At 46.7% G+C, this 18,890-nt stretch overlaps 2 protein-coding genes across 3 annotated transcripts in view; one reads left to right on the top strand and one right to left on the bottom strand.

Moving 5' to 3' along the window:
* Window positions 1-13,007, top strand: part of gnal (guanine nucleotide binding protein (G protein), alpha activating activity polypeptide, olfactory type) — a 32,123-nt gene extending 19,116 nt beyond the window's left edge. For both annotated transcript variants that reach the window (XM_057056249.1, XM_057056250.1), the window contains exons 6-12: window positions 9,006-9,060; window positions 9,163-9,236; window positions 9,597-9,655; window positions 9,781-9,901; window positions 10,207-10,337; window positions 10,409-10,476; window positions 10,694-13,007. In XM_057056249.1, coding sequence (XP_056912229.1) covers window positions 9,006-9,060; window positions 9,163-9,236; window positions 9,597-9,655; window positions 9,781-9,901; window positions 10,207-10,337; window positions 10,409-10,476; window positions 10,694-10,840 — 655 coding nt within the window. In that variant the 3' untranslated portion in view covers window positions 10,841-13,007. The remainder of the gene's footprint in view (window positions 1-9,005; window positions 9,061-9,162; window positions 9,237-9,596; window positions 9,656-9,780; window positions 9,902-10,206; window positions 10,338-10,408; window positions 10,477-10,693) is intronic.
* Window positions 13,008-13,475: 468 nt separating this feature from the next.
* Window positions 13,476-18,890, bottom strand: part of mppe1 (metallophosphoesterase 1) — a 6,731-nt gene continuing 1,316 nt past the window's right edge. Inside the window, exons 3-9 of the mRNA XM_057056251.1 lie at window positions 18,454-18,557; window positions 17,938-18,018; window positions 17,266-17,374; window positions 17,073-17,147; window positions 16,305-16,427; window positions 15,993-16,133; window positions 13,476-14,350 (exon numbers count right to left, since the gene is read on the bottom strand). Of these exons, the coding sequence (XP_056912231.1) occupies window positions 14,165-14,350; window positions 15,993-16,133; window positions 16,305-16,427; window positions 17,073-17,147; window positions 17,266-17,374; window positions 17,938-18,018; window positions 18,454-18,557 (819 nt within the window). The 3' untranslated portion in view covers window positions 13,476-14,164. The remainder of the gene's footprint in view (window positions 14,351-15,992; window positions 16,134-16,304; window positions 16,428-17,072; window positions 17,148-17,265; window positions 17,375-17,937; window positions 18,019-18,453; window positions 18,558-18,890) is intronic.

The following is an 18,890-nucleotide window of genomic DNA, read 5'->3' as shown; positions in this document are numbered from 1 at the left end:
TTCCTAAGACAGATAAACAAGGAGACAAGTTCAAGTGGTCTATTAGGTGGTCTTTATGTGGGTGAAATCCCAGAATTTTGAAAACCTTTTAATGGCACCAATGTATTGTTATATAAACACGCGTGTCTGTGTTCGTCCACATAAGCTACGAGGCTTTTCCTGTTGATCGCCGCACTTGTTGCAAATTTTCTTGTATTTCACTCAAATTTTAGAGTCTGCTCCTTTGTGCTCCACGTAAATCTGGTCATGGAGCTCCCGGCTTGTCATATCCAGGTGATAAACGGCTTTTTGTGCCACTGCATAGCTTGATTGCGAATGCTACGTTCTGTGAAACCGGATAACAGAGAGATAACCCAGAGTCGGGCCCGGGCCAGAAAAACTGCTGAGGCCTGTGGTGTTGCTGCACCGGCCCGGACGTGTCTTAGACACAGCGAGTCGGGATAGTCTGGTAGTGAGCAGCAGCCGAGTTACCTGGATCACCACATGTGTACGCAAATTAGCATTAGATAGGTGTCAGTCAGCTGCAGATGCTAATCTGTGCAGTCGCTAATCACATCACTCCAGATTAGGGATGAACGCTATTCATCAGTCTGAAAAATTATTGCCCGATAATGAAAATTTTATTTATCGGATAATACTATTTTAGCCAATGGAGGGGGGGCAGTCGATAATATTGTGTTTCATTTAACCGAGCCTGTACATTCCAACGGTAAAACGACGTCCACCATTATGCAAAAGTCTTCAACTTAGAATCTAAACAATGATGAACAAGAGTCATAACTGGTCCTTTTTTGTGTCGGGTTGTGTTGTGACAACATGTCGAGTCCAACTTGTAATTTACAGGCGTCCATCTATGCTCGCCGCGTTCAGGTCACATGACTGGAACTCGTGTCCTCTTTTTCCATCCATAAATGTAAACATAACATTCACAGATGTCATATCCGTATCTGCCATTGGCCCCCGGGGACAAATAATCACAGGTATTAGACCAAAAAAACAGTGTGAATCCATATATATATATGTGGTGTGTGTGTGTGTGTGTGTGTGTGTGTGTTTAAGCTGTTGGAAAATTCATTCAGGAAACATTCAGTCTGTAAAAGGCTTTAATCCAGTGAAACAAAAACCTTTGTGTCACTTGCTAAAATCAGATGACCCTGCTGTCAGATGACTGAGAAATAATCAAAGGGGGCACTATTTCAGGGTCTGTTTGTGTGCATGTGTTTGAATAGAACTGTGAGCATGTAGACGTGTTTGTGCGGATGATTTCTGACAGAGGAAGGAGCGTTTTTGATCTGAACCCGAGAGGTTTGATCTCCTCGCAGCTCAGTGGGACTCTGTCCACACAAACCACTGTCCTAAAGGTTGTTAGAGCCCCCAATGGGACCGCCGATCTTTCCTCGCAGCCTGCCCGTCTACCGAGCACGCTCTCGAGACTTGAACGCCACGGCAGATACGGGGCCGCAAACACGTGCATCTATACGTGGTTTCAAACCTACTTCCTTGACAGTTGGGTCGGAAGACATAGAAGTCATTTTAAAAAGTTCTTAGCTGGTCTGGGCGGTGTAAGAGAGCCTAAAGCTGCCCAGCGCAGCATGCTACATGTCACAAGATTAGCGACACTGCCTGTGTTTTTATTTTGTTTCTAGAGACCAGAGGCTCTCTGCGACAGCTTGGAGTTGGTTAAGTCAACGGGTTGGATCTCGTTTGAAAGCATGTAGTGCTTCGTGGAAAAACGAATGTATTTCCAACAGTCCGTTTAAAAATAAATCGCAGAAATTGCCTTTTTACCCCGGCGCACATCAGCGTCGCTCCGCCGTCTCGCGCATCAAAATATCTTTGACTAGTGGGTTGGATATTGCCATTTTGTGTTAATCGCCGGGTGCGCGTCTCTTGCGGTTAATACGGCGAGTATTGCGAGGAAAAAGTGGAATTCGTGCTCCACTTAAAGAAGGGGACTGGCGTCTATAAATAGTTTGTTATTTTTGGGTTAAAATGTGCGTCCATTTTAAAGGACAGACTACAACAAGGAGCGAGGCTGGTGAATGGCGGAAATCTGTGAGCCTGTTACTGTGTGCAGAAAGCACACATGCACACACACACACACACACGCACACACACACCCTGCTGTTGACCAGGAGTGTAAGGACACAGACTGCTGGAGGATCGCATTGGCACTGCAGGTTCTCTACTCAAAGATCATGGAATGGTTGTCCATTGGACGCCCCCCCCCCTTTTCTCTCTCTTTACTAAGGCACCCCTTCCTCACTTTCCTCCCTTTTCACCCCTCGTCTTACCCCCCCGCCTCCACCCCCACCCCCCTCAGAGCTTATGTAAACTAGCTGTGGAGCCAGGGCAAGCTGAGGCTATTTTTAGCAGCAGCACTGCAGAGCAGAAACTGGCGGAGGGTCACGTGTGTGCAGCTGAATCAAAGGGAGTATCCCGGCAATGCGCTGTAAACAAAGGGAAGGTCAGTAGCAGAAGGTGAGACACAGAACGCCTCTGTGTTGCTTTGCTGTGTGTGGGTACGACTGGGAGAGGAAGACCACTTGCTGTACTTTCCCCTGAATAAACGCCTGGATATGAGACAAGTCATCACATGTGAATGAACACGTCCATAGGCTTCCTGAGCGCCGTCCCTCCCTTCTCCTCACACACACACACACGCACACACACTCCTCACAACTCCAGCATGTCTCTCAGACGGGTGAGCTGAATTGATCAAAGTGGGGGCTTGACACACACGGAGACGTTTTGCTGTCTAATCCTGACGGGGGGGGGCTCCCAGCTCCACTATTTCCTCGTTGCTTATTTATTTGTTGATTTAATCTTTATTTAACCAGGTAGGTCAACTGAGAACCGGTTCTTTTACAATGATGACCTGGCCAAGAGGCAGATAAAACATAGTAGATAGTACAGTTATGCAACATCAGTCCTGAAAGGGAGTCGTATATATTTAACATTGATGCTCTTTATGGTGGCATATATTTAACAGTAAGGACACGAAAACATTTCACAAGATGTCACACAAATGCTAAAAATAAAGGTCAGCAGCGATCTCGGACTTTTGATTATATCGCGTTTTTTGAAGGAGGGCGGCGGCATGAACGAGCCGAGGTCACGGACCTGCAGAAGATTCCAGTCATGTGCAGCAAAAACCTGAGAAGAAGAAGCGACCAGAGGAGGCGCGGGCCCCTGCCGTGACCCACGACGCCACCAGAGTGCTGCTAGAATGCAGACGTCGATCTATGTTGGGGTTATTGCGTTTCGTTTGTAACAAGAATTTCAGCAGTGAGAGTTTTTGGTAACTGACCACAAACCAGCCGGTTTGCATGCGAGAAGACCAGTTCAGCAGAGAACATAGACAGTCGACCTCAAACCAAGTTGGATTTCTGCAAAATGCATTTAAAAGAAACCAAACAAAGCACAACGCGCTCTGATATCAGCATGTTTTCGACGGTACGGAGCAGCACCCAGTTAGACTTTGCTCTTGTTGTATACGCCTCCCGGCCTGGGTAGCAGTGAGGCTAGCTGTTAGCGGTAACCGGCCACACCCAGGCAAACGTCTACCTCCTCTATAGCAACTAGTCAAACAAGCGTCAACTTTCACCTCCTGTGGAATGTGGCCAGAATGGCGCTCAAAACTATTTTTAGAAGCTATATATATATACACACATGCACTTTTTTTTTTCTTCACTGGGGTTTGTTTAGCCAGACAGGCTAAAGAGCTGTTAGCTGTTGCATCAATTTATTGTGGTGGATATTCTAAAGGTGAGGTTCTGGGATTCCTCAGGGCCAGCAGGATGCCAGTGTTTGCACTTAAACCCTGTCCACGGCGTTACATTACTGTTGGCTAAAGCCTGTCAAAGGACCCCTGTTGGCTGCTCTGTAACTTTTAACTTCCTTATCCAGTATCTCCACGGTTCAACCTTTCGCTCTCGTAACCGTGTTGTGTGTCTAATCTCTCACCACGAGCACGCATGTGTTGTTTGACCACGATACAACTCGGCGAGGGTGCCTGTTAGGTCCCAGTAGGCCACAAATTTACAGATAATATAATAAAGTTGGGGCTGTCTGCACGAGATGTTTGAAAAATCTGTCCTCTCGGAGATATATTTTGAGCAGGCACGTGCACACGCGCGCACGCTCAGACACAGTGACACACAGAACGTAGAGAGCCTGCTCGGCTTCGTGTTGATATACGGGAGCATCTGGGAGGATACAAGTGTAGCTCGGCTTAGAGAGAGGGATAGACTGAGGAGTGGTATGAACCAACTGGGGTTGCCATAGGAACCCAGCTGCTAAAAGCAGGCAGGGTCAGTGTGGTTGAGGAGCTCTGTGCAGATGGAGCCGAGCACGCCACCCAGAGGCCAGTCGGGGGACCGCATGAACAGCAGACAGGCCCGAAACGGCTCGTGTTCCGTTTATAGTTTCTCTGAATAGGAGCATATTAAAACTCTTAAAAAGGGGACTGAACAGAACTTGATTGATATCTCCCTCCCTTTACCTTTGATCAGAGGAAAAGGGGAACACCTCATCTTCAACGGGTCACCGGCTCACATCCAAAAGCATCAACTGATTTGACACGAAGGCCGTGTGTGTTTACCAGCAAGAGAATTGCAACCTGTTCAACATTGTTGATCAGACTATTTCCATTTGGACACCTACGACTTCAGCGAGTGACGTTGAGCCCAGATTTTCTTCAGAAGAACTTTAGTGAGAGCGCTCCGCGCTGGAGACGGTCCGGGCCCCGGCCTGCGTTCCCACTGTAGTCTAAATTGTGGGCTGAGTCTATTTTAAGCGAGGGCAGCGTGATGGTCTACGTCGACACTGAGCAGAGACAAACACGATGTATTTTACATTTTTATACAACGCTTTTCCAAACCCCGACGTGATGCAGCCCTGGAAGGAGAATTGGTGGCCTTGAGATAAAGCAGGAACTTTTTGTTTACACAAGATTTGGTTTGACTTTCAGGAGTGTCTCCGTTCTTGCTCCTATATTTAGGAAGTACCCACTGAGCTGTTGATGGATTTGTCTAGTTGCAGATCCATCTCTCCTGTTTGGATGGATTGTTGAAACCCAGGCTCAGATCTTTCCACCGGGTGACCAGGGTCTCCCACCTCCTGTGCGTCGGGCAGGACGTGACGGCGTTGGTCGCACCAGCTCGGCACTGTTGTGTTATTTGCTGTGTTGTGCGGCCAGTTTTCGTGGTCACAACACGTGGTTAGAACACCTCATTTGAATAGTTGAAATTGTCATTGTGATATTTGGCTACCTTTTTATACCTTATGCTATGCTACGTAGCATATCAATTTAAAGTCAGGATTTGGCCAAGGGATGCTAAAACTAATCCAGTTGCGGCCATAGATTCTAGATTTCTGCTAATGTTCCTGTTCAGAAAAGAAGAGGGATTTTACAGTTGTGCTGATTAGCATGTTTTGTGTTAAAAGGTTTACTTTCACTTCCTTAGTAAAACAAAACTGAGGTGCTCCAGTGTTGTAAAATAACTGGAATTGAAAATATGATTATTACAGCAATCAGCCGTCTGTTAGCAGCTACAGAAGCCGCGCTGTGTCCCGTAGTGGGATGTGAAAACATGTCACCAGTCGGTTGGACACTAAAGTGAAAGCCCATTATGTTGGCCTGAGCGGCTCAAAATATGGAAACTATTGATCATGCCCACTGCACTGTTAATTAAAGATGCTCCACTATTTGTAAAAAGTCAACCCAATTATCAAATGAGCACATGAGGCTGGATGGTGTTAGCTGATGTGAAGGTTGCCTGTCTCTTCTAGGGTTTTTCCCCCTTCTCAATTATAGCAGTGTTACAAATGAGTACCTTTTTTTTTTTTTTTATTCATCCATTCTTTCCTTCACAAAAAGAGGTTTGTGTCCTATTAATTCATCATTTATAACTGAAAGGTTGAAATTAAATAGTTGCCCTCGTCATTTTTCTCTTCAACTTTGTAACCCAACGCTTGATCTTTTATCTTTAAACATGTAGCTCCCTTTCTATCTGTGTGTGTGTGTGTGTGTGTGTGTGTGTGTGTGTGTGTGGTGTGTGTGTGTGTGTGTGTGTGTGTGTGTGTGTGTGTGTGTGTGTGTGTGTGTGTGTGTGTGTGTGTGTGTGTGTGTGTGTGTGTGTGTGTTATGGAAAGATGAGGCCAACAGCACTGAAAGCCCAGACTAAGTAAAGTGATACGGTCCACAACAAAGCCTATACATAGCAACACAGACCAGAAAAGCACAATGCGTATCGGCTAAATACAGACACAGCGAGTATCGACAACATCGACAACAAATAACAGATCAGAACGCGTGGAGGCGCTACACACTGGAACCAATTACCCCCCCCAACAGTCCACAGAACGTGCAAAAATGGCCGCACCGGCCCGGCGTCGGCGTGGGTCCATCTGCCGAGCGTGGTCACCCAAAGCTCCGATAAGGCATTATCTGGACGACCACTCGGTGATCAATGTTATCTTTTTGCTGTTGTTTTCCAGCTTCTCGGACCCTTGTTCTCCTCCTCTCGGGTACAAAGACTATATTTGGCTCTCGTGCTCTACCAATAGTACTCCTGTCACATGGCAGGCAGCGAGCGCTCGGTAATTATAACCTGCAAGCTAGCCAAACTAAAAATATTACCGCCGAGTCATTTTTACGTGTGTTCGGGGAAAAGGGGCGTGAAGGACGCCGTAGGTTTGCTGCCTCCCTTCTCGTCCCGTCTGGACGCCACGGGGTGGCCGGAGAGGCGGAATTTTTCGCCGTCACTTTTGTCAAGTCTCATCCAATCGCGTTCGTCTAAGAACGGCAGCCGGCCTCCATTTTGTCGAGCGGACTGGGGAATATTGAGGTCGGCGGCGCTCCGTTCCAGCCTCGTCAACGCGACATTTGCCCTAAACGAGGGCGGACGTTGAAACTCTCGTTTCACCCGATTTGATTGAACCGATAAAGGAAGAACTCCAATAGCTGAAAATATTGATCTGTGCTGAGGGGGTCAAAGGTTATTGGTTCTGCGTGTTGTGGGAGGTCCCGGCGGCTCCGGGGAAGCCGCTCGGTTTACGTGCGGAAAGTATGCAAAGGTCTGTGGTCCGAGGGGTCGGCCGGAATGGCAGGAGCAGGTCAAAGGTCACTTTGAAGATTAAAGATAAGGTGTGTTTGTCCAGCCAGAAAAGAACTGTGGTGGTTTCTGTTAGGGAATCGAACCTTTAACATCAATATCTGATGTTTCCATGAGGGTTCATTCACCTTTATTGTCGGAACGACTTCCTCCGCAGGACAAACACTTGATTAAGAGTCCGATTTGGATTGGCCACATTTTCAGATCCAAATTAGCGCTGTTGCGTATCCTTTTATAAGCCAGCCTTGTGTGTGTGTGTGTGTGTGTGTGTGTGTGTGTCACATCCAGCTTTACTAATTATTTTGTGTGTTGGCTCTTTCCGACTAAAATAAAGTGGTTGTGATTAAACCTTATTGTCGGAGCACATGATGTCTGTTACCTAACGGATCACAATAGAGCGTTTATTTATGCAGTTATTAATTTTAGCTTGGGCGCATTAGGTGTGGTAATTTTAGGTATGAAATGAAAACGGGCTGACAGCGATCCCCTGGCAGAAGCTCTCACCCCGCCAGCCTCGTGTGCATCAGGTTTCCTGTATGTTGGCAGGAGGACGCCGCATCCAGGAGTCCAAATTTCAGCTCCGGGGTTTCTCTCTGTTGTCCTTTGCCCCCCATCTTTGGCTCCGTTTGGCGCCATCGTGTTGCTACTTTGCTAGTTCCGTTCGTCTATTCGAAACTTGAAAAGACGCTTTTATTGTGAAAATATTCCGTCCCTATTCCAGGACAGGCTTTGCTCCTGCGTGTACTCACCTGAACTCCACACTGTATTTGAGTGATTGGGAGAGTGGTCCACGCCTTGGCGGGACAGTTTGGGCTGTGCTCTGAGCCCCCGGTGGGTGTAACCAGCTCCAGTCTGAGCCTGCTGCTAATGCTGCTGCTGCTGCTGCTGCTGCTAATGCTAATGCTGCTGCTGCTGCTGCTAGCTGCTGCTAATGCTGCTGCTAATGCTAATGCTGCTGCTAATGCTAATGCTGCTGCTGCTAGCTGCTGCTAATGCTGCTGCTAATGCTGCTAATGCTGCTGCTGCTGTGCTGTTTATGCTGCTGCTAATGCTGCTGCTGCTGCTGCTAATGCTGCTGCTGCTACTGCTAATGCTGCTGCTGTTGCTGCTATGCTGCTGTTGCTGCTCCTGCTGCTAATGCTAATGCTGCAGCTGCTGCTAATGGTGCTGCTAATGCTGCAGCTGCGGCTGTGCTGCTAATGCTGCTGCTTTGCTGCTGCTGTGCTGCTAGTGCTGCTGCTGTGCTGCTAGTGCTGCTAGTGCTGCTAATGCTGCTGCTTTGCTGCTGCTGTGCTGCTAGTGCTGCTGCTGTGCTGCTAGTGCTGCTAGTGCTGCTAGTGCTGCTGCTGTGCTGCTAGTGCTGCTGCTGCTGCTGCTGCTAATGCTGCTGCTAATGCTGCTGCTGCTGCTGCTAATGCTGCTGTGCTGCTGCTGCTGCTGCTGCTGCTGCTGCTGCTGCTGCTGCTGCACATGCTCCCTCAGTAGTGAAGAGAAGGCCACCTCGAGCTGTCTAACCTCCACAATAACAGCCTTATATAATCACTCTGGTTAGAGACAGACACAAATAGCCCAGACTGAGCAGGCCTGCCCTCCTGTGGCCTACAGCTGCTCCAACATCAGCCCGCAGAGCCGTCAGACATGTCGGCCGTGCTGGGGCTGAGATTTCTGCCACTTATGGTCACATTTAGGTCGGACTTCATGGAGATTGTTGGAATCGGTGTGGAATTTTTTCACAGTTTATTGGGAATATATTGAGAAGAACGTATCTCCTTTCATGCACATTGATATTATTTGTTACTTGTGTAGTTGGATATTGCTAAATGTTATTTGTCTGCAGCCGGGGGACGAGAGGGACAAGCTAAACGTATTCTTTGTGTCTCTTTGCAGTTTCCTGGACAGGATTGATTCTGTAAGACAGAATGATTACACGCCGACGGACCAGGTGAGTGAGTCCCTGGGACGCTTCACCTGTTTTCCCCTGTTTCCTAATTTTTGCCCCTAATGCCGAGCTGCCCTGAACTGTCCCTGCCTCCCTGATTTCCAGGACCTGCTACGCTGCCGAGTGTTAACTTCAGGGATTTTCGAGACGAGGTTTCAAGTAGACAAAGTCAACTTTCAGTAAGTCTCGATTAGCTTTTAGACAAAAAAAGCTCGGATTCCTGATCCCGCAGGTTCTCAACTCCTGAAGTTAAACCGTGTTAACGTTTCATCTCTGAACATTTCTAGTCAAATAAATATCCTACGTGCTCGTCAGTCCAGGTGTTAATAGCCCTGGAAGCTGCATTATTCCCTGTAAAGAATGTTCAGCCTGCAGTCCTTGAGAAGATCTTAATATTTCCAGAGTTTGACAGGAATTATCAGGCTGAACTGAATTTAAATCAGATACAGATTCACCTGTAAGAAGGAGGTCGAGGTAGCAGAGACGAGGCTGTTGTGTCTCAGCGTAACTAAGGGTTGTTTTTTCTCCCCTCACCCTAGCATGTTTGATGTTGGAGGCCAGAGAGATGAAAGGAGAAAATGGATCCAGTGCTTTAATGGTGAGACTTTTTGTTTCGATTTCGAAAACACACTTTCCTCCTCTCCTTGCGTATCTTCTGCTGTCTTCATCTCTCCTTTCTGGCTGTCGCTCATACGTGCCGCTGCTCCTCTCTCCTCCCCCCAGACGTCACTGCTATCATCTTCGTGGTGGCCAGCAGCAGCTACAACATGGTTATAAGGGAAGACAACAACACCAACAGGCTACGAGAAGCCCTGGATCTCTTCCGCAGTATTTGGAACAACAGGTGAGAGAGAGAATGGGATGACGTGTTCATCTGAGACTCACGCTAAACCCTGAGGGAACCTCTGTCCATCACTTCCTTCCTGCTGCATCTGCACCAACTTGTTACGGATGAGAGTTAAAAGGCGTATAACAACTAGTATAAAAGGCAGGATAAACCGCTGTGTTAGCCAATGTTACTGCTAGCTGGCTACATGCTAACTGTGTAGTAAGGAACGCTTGTTTCATATGGAATGCTGATAATTACATTGTTGGTGCAAAGGAAAAGAGAATGAACACGATTAATCATGTCTGAAATGTGTTTTTCAGGTGGTTACGCACTATATCAGTAATATTATTCCTGAACAAGCAGGACATGCTGGCTGAGAAAGTATTAGCTGGAAAATCCAAAATCGAAGACTATTTCCCCGAATACGCTCGTTACACCATACCAAATGAAGGTTTGTGTCCGTTTGGGGAGCGGCGTCGGCGTTGCTCTGTCTCAGTCTGACCCAGTTTGTTTTTCCCTCAGCAACTCCCGAACCTGGCGAGGACCCGAGAGTGACGAGAGCCAAGTTCTTCATCCGAGACGAGTTCCTTGTAAGTGCGTCGATCGGTCCTCGAGGCGTTAGCTTTGTCTTATTTGTCACTCGTGATGACCCCGGATGGACCGTCAGCCATCATTTACATTCACACTGGTTTCGCCAGACGTATTTAATCAGAATTCTAGAAATTGTGATGGAAAGATGTTCATGCATGACGAGCAGATTGAGGGGAAAGTGACACCTGTCCCTCCTGTCCCTCCTGTCCCTCCCAGCGGATCAGCACTGCGAGCGGTGATGGCAGACACTACTGCTACCCACACTTCACCTGTGCCGTGGACACAGAGAACATCCGACGGGTGTTCAACGACTGCCGGGACATCATCCAGAGAATGCACCTGCGGCAGTACGAACTCTTGTGATGGGAGCGTTCGTCGGCCCTCCGCCGTTCCACATCCTTGAGGAACTTTTCCTCTTCTTCCTCCTCCTGCTCCTCAACCCTTCTGCAACCCCCCCGACCGCCCCTCCTGTCAAGGACTATGAAGTACTACTGAAGTGTGTCAAATCTTCTTAGTTTCTAGCTCTTTTTATTTTCATTTATTCCCCCTCATTTCATCGTCGAGAAAGGAAGGCTGGGGAACAAAGCGAGCCGCTTATTTGAAGTTATTCTTCTTTTAATTCCTCCTTTTTGAAGGCCTTGAATTTTGTCATTCCACTAAGCCTTGGGCTACCTCCTTTTATGCCCTTTTGCATCCTCCTGCGTTATGCTTTTCCATTGGACTCGGGCTGGTGGGTGCAAGGCCCCAGTGTAGAGGCTGTGTGTGTGTGTGTGTGTGTGTGTGTAGGAAGACTGCCATGTGAATCAGTCTATGTGAGAGTCACCACCCTGCCCTTTGACTCCCCCCCCATCCCTCTTGTTTTGGTCCTTTCACCCCCCCTCTGGTCTGCTTCTCGCCCTGTGTCAAGGTCGGTGATGATGCCAGTGAGGGACCAGAGTGGCAGGAGGGGAACCGAGCGGACGAAGAGATAAAAATGCACTTTGCATCAGGTTCCTTAGAATTTTTTTTCATTTTTTTTTTTTTGTTGTTGATTTATCGTCTGTTTCTTTTTCTTTTTTGTCCTCCAGAGGAAGCATACACACAATGTAGCATCACAATATTTATTACCCTGTCATGATGTTAGCTTGCCGAGCCGCAGGGTGCACCGAGCAGACGTGCGGAGTGAAAAAGTGGGCAGGAAACGCGACGTGAAATTGACTTTAAATGAAGGAAAAGGGACTGAGCCCTCTGCACCTTAGCCCTGCCGCCGCCACAGACTCGGACCTTCCTTCTTTTACCACGCAAACCATCCTTTTAGTTTAGAGATCATGATGGGAGGGGGAGGGAAGGGAGAAAATAATGTATTGGGGTTTGTTTTTGGTTTAGTTTTTGTTAACTTGTACACTGTGCAAGGTTGAATTATCCTGTACAGACTGTAAAATGTAATATTATTTTGTACAACTTAATTGAAAGAAAAACAAATCTACTTGTAGATCTTTGTGCCTTGATTATGGCTGTACCTGTAAATGAGCTCAGATGTAAGTATGTTTTCGACTGCGCTGTACAGCTTGATGTCAATCTCTATCAGCAGCAGAAGGCTGCGGATGGGGGACTTTCTCTGTAGAGTTTAGTTTTTTTCTGGTTTATAAAAAAAGAGGAAATGCCGTTTAGTAAAAAATGTAAAAAAAAAAAATGTAAAAAAAACAAAAATAATAGGGACAAAAAAAATCCTAAAAACCTGTATACATTATGCAACTTAACCACTTACCTGCAGTGAAGACCAGATGTTGCAGCGTCATGCCTTTGTTTTCTTTTGTTGGTTTTAATTTTTCCTCCTTTAATTTTATTAATATTATTATTATTGTTACTATTATTATTATTATTGAATTTCACAGCTTTAAACAAACATTGGAAATCCATTGAAAGTGTCCAAATTGCAACCTGGTGTTGTTTTAATAGGAACCAACGTTTTTCTTTTCTTTTTTTTTCGATATGAAGCGTGTCTGAGGTCTGTACTGATGTGTGTGCCTGTGTGCATGTGTACATAAAACAAACAGACTCACAGACGCATCGTGTGTGTGCGAGTGTGCGCGTGCGCCTGCGTATGAGTGCGCGTTTGTGTGTAAAATTTTATAAATGTATGTACATGTAAATTTATAGGTCTATATAAATATATATGTACAATTATACATGTTTAATTATGTGTGTGCCTAGGTGTACATACCTATGTATGTATACGGTAAATATATATACATACACACATAGGAAAGCATGTTTAGAATGGAGATGAATAAATGAGAGCGTGCAATATTAGTGATTCTTTGGTCCTTTGGAGCCAGACCCAATGGCCCAGGCACTATGAATGTGTGAGCGGCACCCAACAAGACAAGCTCTTCTCCTTGTACAAACAGCATCAGCCTTTTCTTCTGCTACAGTATATGTTTATCCTCGAAAGTGAGTGAACTGACTGGAGGTGGAACAACCCCTTGTTTGGCCAGGGAGGATGACTAAATGACATTTTTATTTTCTTTAAATAAAGAGGCACATTAGAGGACTTTGCTTTATTTCCACCCTGGTGTCCAGATTCCGTTACTGCAGAAGGTTCTCCCGCTTCCTCCCCGCTCCCGGGGACTCGCCGCGTCTACGGTCGGGTCTTTAAACTTCTACATCTGCACGAAACGAGGTTTTTTTGTGTGTTTGGCATCATTTGGAGGAATATTTTCCTTCTGTCGGCACATCCAGGTTCTTTATCCTCATTTAACTATGACCAAATATCCGAGGGACGATCGCCGAATCTTCCTCGAGTCACTTTTAGTCAATGGGGTGAACTGCAGATTTATTTTACTGATGTTTCCATGGCGACGTGATCAACACGAGCGCAGCATGAACCCGCTGCTCACACGAACAGTCACAGAACTGTGACGAGCCAGGGAATTAAAGGTCAGGGAGCAGAGAGGTGTTCAAACGGCATCACCTACGGGCCCATTTGAGGGAAAAAAAGCAAACAGTTGATGCAAAATAGTTCTAATCTAGCTTTTATTGTTGCTAATTAAAATGTGAAACTAAATACATCCGGTGAGGGGTCACATTCAGTTTTATTGGCTACAAAGTACAAAACAAGGTGGTTTGAATAAGAGCAAATCTCATAAAACACATCTTAAGATTTATTTGTGAAATTATGAACTTTTGAGCCATTTTGGCTCCCCAGAACTTTTGGCACTCGAACGCAGCAATATATATATATATATATATATATATTGAAATAGTGAATTAAAAACAGGTGCAGAAATCCTGGATGGTTACATGACAGCACTGGATACAGACTGAGAAATGTCATGAGATGGATGCTCCAGGTCACAGTAGACAGAGTTCTGTTATCACCTCACATCGATTGGGGGGGGTGGGGGGGTGGGGTGCTGGTGTGATCTATGGATGTTTGTGGCAGAAGAAGACGTTTGGCATCGGCGGAGAGGATTTGGCACCATTCAAAAGGGAAATAAACAGCTTTTGGAAACAGGAGCATCGTCACAACAAAGAAATAATCGACCAAACATGTACACATATATTTAAACCACGCATAAACGTATATACAAACAGTATATATGCACGCGTGTATATGTATATTTTAAAAATGTCCTGTTGACATTTGCAAATCCAAACCCCCTCACGTAATGGCTCTGTCCTGGGCTGTGGTGCATTGTGGGTAGTTCACAGAGACTTGTGCTTCCCCAGCACCACCAGGCTGAGGCACTGCAGGAGACCCTTCATCCACAGACAGTGAGCCAGGAACAGCAGCATCATGCACGCCCCGGCCAGGCAGTAAACGTTGATCACCGTGCTCTCCTCAGGCAGGAAGCACTTGGACAGAGCGTAGCTGTCCACCGACACCGACACCTGAGACACGGAGAGACATCAACGATATGGCGACAGTAACAAGTTTACGACATCAGCAGGCAAATATAGTTTAGTGGGAGCAGCGTTTTCCCCGGTGGATTTTGGGGCTTGTGGGACTGGGCCGATGACCCCTGATGTCTGGCATCTCCAGTACCTCTTCAAGACCATCCGGCTAAACACTGATTTAGAAACAGGCAAAAATAAATTCGCTTCAAAGCTGCAGAAAAAGCTGCAAACAAGTCGCTGTGGAACATAGTGAAGACAGACATGGAGTGGAAGAAACCTGGTACCAAGCTGACATGAGCAGGAACTGGACGCCCCCCCAAAATTGATGAGAAGACAAGAAAAACTGGTGTTGGAGGCATCCAGAGGGCCTGAAGAGGGTTGTTCCTGCAGGAGTTGCTCTGCCGTGGTTATAAGCACTTGTTGCTGTGGTTATAAGCACTTGTTGCCGTGGTTATAAGCACTTGTTGCTGTGGTTATAAGCACTTGTTGCCGTGGTTATAAGCACTTGTTGCCGTGGTTATAAGCACTTGTTGCTGTAGTTATAAGCACTTGTTGCCGTGGTTATAAGCACTTGTTGCCGTGGTTATAAGCACTTGTTGCCGGGGTTATAAGCACTTGTTGCTGTAGTTATAAGCACTTGTTGCCGTGGTTATAAGCACTTGTTGCCTTGGTTATAAGCACTTGTTGCTGTAGTTATAAGCACTTGTTGCCGTGGATATAAGCACTTGTTGCCGTGGTTATAAGCACTTGTTGCGTGGTTATAAGCACTTGTTGCTGGGGTTATAAGCACTTGTTGCCGTGGTTATAAGCACTTGTTGCCTTGGTTATAAGCACTTGTTGCTGTAGTTATAAGCACTTGTTGCCGTGGTTATAAGCACTTGTTGCTGTGGTTATAAGCACTTGTTGCCGGGGTTATAAGCACTTGTTGCCGGGGTTATAAGCACTTGTTGCTGTGGTTATAAGCACTTGTTGCCTTGGTTATAAGCACTTGTTGCTGTAGTTATAAGCACTTGTTGCCGTGGATATAAGCACTTGTTGCTGTGGTTATAAGCACTTGTTGCCGGGGTTATAAGCACTTGTTGCTGGGGTTATAAGCACTTGTTGCCGTGGTTATAAGCACTTGTTGCCTTGGTTATAAGCACTTGTTGCTGTAGTTATAAGCACTTGTTGCCGTGGATATAAGCACTTGTTGCTGTGGTTATAAGCACTTGTTGCCGGGGTTATAAGCACTTGTTGCTGGGGTTATAAGCACTTGTTGCTGTGGTTATAAGCACGGTCTTTACAGGTTACAGCCATCGTAGGCGATGTGCACTGTAACCGTGTGACAGAGAACCCAAACAGAACAGACTAAAAGCACAAATATGACATTTGTGTATATGAATTTAGACTACTGTGACTCTTTTTGTTTTTGAACGTTTGACAAAAAAAGGTGTATGACACGCGTGTGCCTGCAGGGGGCAGTATAAGCACGTGTTCAGAGCGTACTGAGCATTTAAGCCCAAATTTTCAGAATTTCGCAGAGCCACGAGACATCTACTGTATTTATAACACATGTTTACTGTTTTATAACCACCCTGACAAATATCTTTCACTCTTTTAAGGTTTTTTTTTATGTGAAGAGCTTTTTTCCACTAACCATGATGAAGCTAGGGTTGTTCCTGTTCCTCCAGCTGAAGGATGGCACGCTGATTTCAGGGTACTTGTTGTCATGGAGAACCTCGCATCCACTGTGGGTGTGTCCACTCAGGATGAGGCGGGGCTTAAACCACCACAGCAGCTGAGGGGAGACGAGTTTGCGGCTCAGTTACGTCATCACATTTAATCCTCATCATCATCCTCATCTTCTCTGTACAGGGATTCATTCTGCCAGCGAGGCCATAATGACAAATGACTGTATTTTAACTTGGTAAAGGGGGGGTGAGAGGTCGAAAGGAGGTGTAGCTCTCACCCTCTGCGAGGCCTCCTTTGACAACACGTCGTACTTCTCTCTGAACAGCAGGTGGCGGTCTTCCGCCGGCGCGGCGTCCAGCCCTGTGCAGCCGGCATCGCTCACCCTGTAGAGAGGGTAGTGCTGCACCACCGCCACAGCAAAATGCCTTATTTCAATTTCATTCGGTCAACTTAGACCCTTAAAACAAATGTTTAGATACCCAAAATCCGACTTCATTTTACCTCAGTGACTATTGACATTGATGAAACGTGCATTGATTAAAATTAGGGGTTAAGATCAGAGGTTTATGTATTTATCTTCATTTAAACTAAAGACCTGTTACTAAAAGATCTCCCTCGCCTCCCTGGTGTAACTGAATCCTCTGAAGGTCTGAGGCAGACGTCTGCTGTAACCCTGGCATTATTTAATGTCATAAAAACGTCACAGAACTAATACCACGGTTACAACAGGCGTTTCTGTGACTGCACGCCTGTGCTGAGCTCATCTGAGGTCAGCAGCACGGTTTCTTACGCTTTCACGCGTTTTTTGGATGAATTAAATGACAGATTTGAAGGTGGGGTACACCTCCGGGGTCGTACGTGCTGAAATGATTTTGGGTGTGGGCTCAACGCACAGTTTTTTCCAGAGCGGTGAACAGACGGGACAGTTCCACCGACTGATAATCCTTCAATGGTCAAACTGCTTTGTGTCCTTTAATCACTTGATCCCCTAATTCTTTCTCTGCTAATTGTGCTGTTGGGATTACCAGCTGTGTGGCCGGTTTACCTGCAGCATGATGGGTGGGGACGGAGAATAAAGCTTCGAACCGTTGCAGCCCTCGGCCGGACCCCCGTCGGAGCTCTGCGGGACACAGAGAACGCATCCTCAAATCAACCCTGCCTGGCCCTCATCTTCCTCCCCAGAGCGATGCCGGCTGAGCCGCGGCAGCGGCGCTGACGTCTACGGCGAGCTAGCGCACCTGAAGGGAGCAGTTCATCTCTCCGGACAGTCGGATCAGCTCCGTCTCCACCGCCTGGCAGATGGGGCAGCCGTCACCGTGCAGGGCCACGCTGTTCAACAGGAGGAAGCTGGAAGAGATGGGACAGACTAATGGGTCCAGCGGGGAACAAACTCTGCCATACTCTGTTATTCAGACGTCCACTGAGTTATTTAGTTTAGTCTGATTCATAACATTCACTCTTATCCACTCACTCTGCCCCTCCTCAACTCTTCAAACATCACTGCTAATGACTCTTCTAGAACAAGGACTTCTTTTATCTCATTTCTAAGATGTCTGTGAATATTCTGCATGGGTCTCCCTCACACAGGGACCTTTTGAGGAGGAGTAAATGGTGAAAGAAGGACTGGGAACAAAGCGTCGGTTTTAATGTCACCGGATTCAATCAATTTACGAGTGGCTGTTTGCACAAACATCTTGAGCATTTTTATCCATGAAAACCTTATTTTGCCCTTCTTTTATTATAACCGGACTTACCATTACATGGCGATATTTCAGTTTTTTGTAGAAAAATGTTTCGAGGCGTCGTGCTTGAATTAATATTGTGCAGTTTTTCCACTAAAATAATAGCATAAGATTTGATCTTTGCAGGTTTTGTAGTCTCTGACTGACTGAGGCGCCACTGCCACTTACTTGACTCCCTTTTTGGTGACGATTCTCGTCGATGAGGCGTTAAAGACCTTCTCAAAGCGCTGCAGCTTGAACCAGTCCATTCTGCAGGGGGGGGGGGACACAGGAAATGATGTTTTAAGCAAAAGCTCCTGCTCAGCCTGTCACGTCTCCCCCTGCCCGTCACATGCTGTTACATAACCCAGCTGAGCCACATGTCCAAATCACAGCAACTGGATGGTTGAAGCTGCTTCATGGCTTCATCCCTCCATCAGACGACCCCCCCCCCCCAGTACGATCTTAAAATCTGCTCGATTAGCAGAAGCTGAGCGAGTCAAGTTCAAGGGCCAAGGGTCAAGTTCGTCAAAGTCGTTCCTCCTGCTCCCAACCAGTGAACAGATATTTAAGTTATGCGTCACCCTTTTATGCCCAACCTTTGCCCAACCTCCCGTGAACTCTGCACAGCTTCCTCGGATGCCAGGATTAGCACTCGGTGACGACTGGCTGGCCCGAACAATGAACACTATAAAATGCGCTTACTCGTAATGGAACCCGATGTCGTGATTTCCAACCAGTACGACCAGTTCTGTGTCAGAGGCGTGCCTGAACATCCTGTGGAAACGCCGCACGTCGTCCTCCCAGTGCTGCAGAGACACATAAACAGCGAGAAGAGGAAGCAGGATTCAGTCCAGGGTGTTAATGAGACAAACGTCCCCCCAGAACGCTGACGAGGTATAATGGGATCTCTGGGGGTCCCGCTCCAGAACCAGAGCTGCTTTCATTCGCACACTGGACCTAATTCTGCATCTGCAGGGATCGGAAAGTCCACACGAGCGCCTTTAATTGCGTCCAACGTGGTCGGTAAACATCGGTACCAGATGCTGCTTTTTAATTGGCCCTGAGACAAAAGAGCAGCGTCGATGCTTCTTCTCAAATCCCTGAAAATAACTCAAGGTTAAAACTCAACTTCAGGAGGA

This window comes from Takifugu flavidus, chromosome 15 (genome assembly GCF_003711565.1).
Source record: "Takifugu flavidus isolate HTHZ2018 chromosome 15, ASM371156v2, whole genome shotgun sequence".
Lineage (NCBI taxonomy): Eukaryota > Metazoa > Chordata > Actinopteri > Tetraodontiformes > Tetraodontidae > Takifugu > Takifugu flavidus.
The sequence above is the reverse complement of the archived record's forward strand: the minus strand, read 5'-3'. Positions and strand labels throughout refer to the sequence as shown.